Source organism: Wasmannia auropunctata, unplaced genomic scaffold, assembly GCF_000956235.1.
Source record: "Wasmannia auropunctata unplaced genomic scaffold, wasmannia.A_1.0 LD308369.1, whole genome shotgun sequence".
Taxonomy (NCBI): Eukaryota; Metazoa; Arthropoda; class Insecta; order Hymenoptera; family Formicidae; genus Wasmannia; species Wasmannia auropunctata.
In genome coordinates, this window is record NW_012054521.1 from 1 (window position 1) to 1,782 (window position 1,782).

The following is a 1,782-nucleotide window of genomic DNA, read 5'->3' on the forward strand; positions in this document are numbered from 1 at the left end:
GCATCGTTTAGTCAGTTTAATATTTGGAATGTGAACAAATATATTACTTGGATAACTAAATAGCATGCAAACACAAATAATACTACTAGTATTTCGAACAAAATAATTTAATTGAGTTGGTTTAATTAATTCGTGATTAAAAATTTTTGATGGTTGACATGAATGAACTATACTTTTTTTGTGCACTAAAGAATTGTTGAATCAATCATTGGATCAAACAACTATACAAATTTAGTTTGTACAATATCAATTTTTTTTCTCAGTGTATAACAATTCTTACAAATTTGTGATAAATAGTGATTTTGTTGATAAAGTAATTAATTGTGAGGACAATTCTTACGTGGGTAAAAGACCCCCGGTGTTGTACACATCACTTCTGTCTTTTCGATACTTTAAGAGAGCTAAGTGTGATCTTCTCTTAGGATGCATACCCGCCTCAGCTTTGAAAATTTCCGCGATATCTTCCGGTCGGAACACCCACACGACAGGCTGACCCGGTACTATTTCCTCACGTACCAAAGGTCCGTAACGCTTTAACTTCAACAAGCCGTTCGTGTGCAGCTTCTTGAAATTGTATTCGCCTGTACCGTTGACACATAAAATTAATTCAATAAGATTAATTTATCGATATTTAAGAGAGACGTGAGCAAGTATTACATTTGTAATATGCAAAATATAGTAGCAGTTTTCATGTAAATCGGAGTTCTAATTCAAAAATTTATAGTAATAATAAATTTTTTTAATCAATCATCAAAATGCCATTTTTAATGTCATTTTTACCGATGAAAGGCAGATATTTATGAAGCGTCCCAATAACGGGGAAGGATCTTGGTCCTGGAATGTCTTTGAAAGGCTTGGGTTCGGTGCGGTTAACATGACACGTATTATTCGAGCACGATTGAGCACATAATTTCTTCATTGTTCCTCTTCCTCCACATAGTTTCACTCGCGCGTACATTATTAATTATACTATAATATATTTTTACACGTACTTCGTATTAAAGTTTTATCGTCAAATGACGCTTTTCTTATAAGAGAACGCTGTAAACAGTGCACCAGAGAAACAGGTTTTAGAATCTATGCAGGCTGCCTGAGAACTCGATCGAGATTTTGAACCTCGCGTTCTTTCTATTCTCCACGTCTCCTTCCTTGCGCCTCGCTATTCGATACTCTCGTTCTGAGTCGTTAGCATAAATTTGATGCCAGGTAGATAAAGTCCGAACGCTCCATAATATTTAAGGAAACATGAGCACAAGCTGACGAATGTCATTGACTGTTAACGCGATTATTCTGATCAATGTCGTGGTGATCTGCCCTGGTAAACATATTATTTCTTCGTTTAATACATATTATTTGCCTGTACGTAACTGTACTTAATAAAATAATTTACTGTGGATATTTATCTACGTTAAAATATACATGAAAGTTTGAAAATAGGAAAATTAATAGGATACAAAGAGTGCTATAAGAGTTCTATTTTTGTTGAAAGTTTTTTCTTTGAATCTATGAATAAGAAATAAGCTATCTCTTAAATAAAAACTATAGAAATTTCCATATGTATGTTTATATATGTAAATACGTATTATATATGTAAATATATATGTAAATACGTTTATATATGTAAATACTATCATTTATTTACATTGTATTATTTGTATACTTTAATAAATTAATTTAAAATTAAAATAAAATTTAAAATCAAGGCTCATTAATTTATTTAATAAGTATCTAGAGACCTTTAACTAACAACTTGAGAACTTTAAAACGCCAACACGGTACAAA

At 31.6% G+C, this 1,782-nt stretch overlaps 1 protein-coding gene across 1 annotated transcript; it reads right to left on the reverse strand.

Annotated features, from left to right (window-relative positions):
- Positions 1 to 246: 246 nt before the first annotated feature.
- LOC105461139 (cytochrome P450 302a1, mitochondrial-like) lies at positions 247 to 1,576 on the reverse strand. Its single transcript, XM_011707622.1, has 2 exons — positions 781 to 1,576; positions 247 to 581 (listed from the first exon to the last, which is right to left on the reverse strand). The coding sequence occupies exons 1-2, from the start codon at positions 956 to 958 to the stop codon at positions 337 to 339; spliced, it is 423 nt and encodes a 140-aa protein (XP_011705924.1). The 5' UTR covers positions 959 to 1,576; the 3' UTR covers positions 247 to 336.
- Between the last annotated feature and the right edge of the window lie 206 nt (positions 1,577 to 1,782).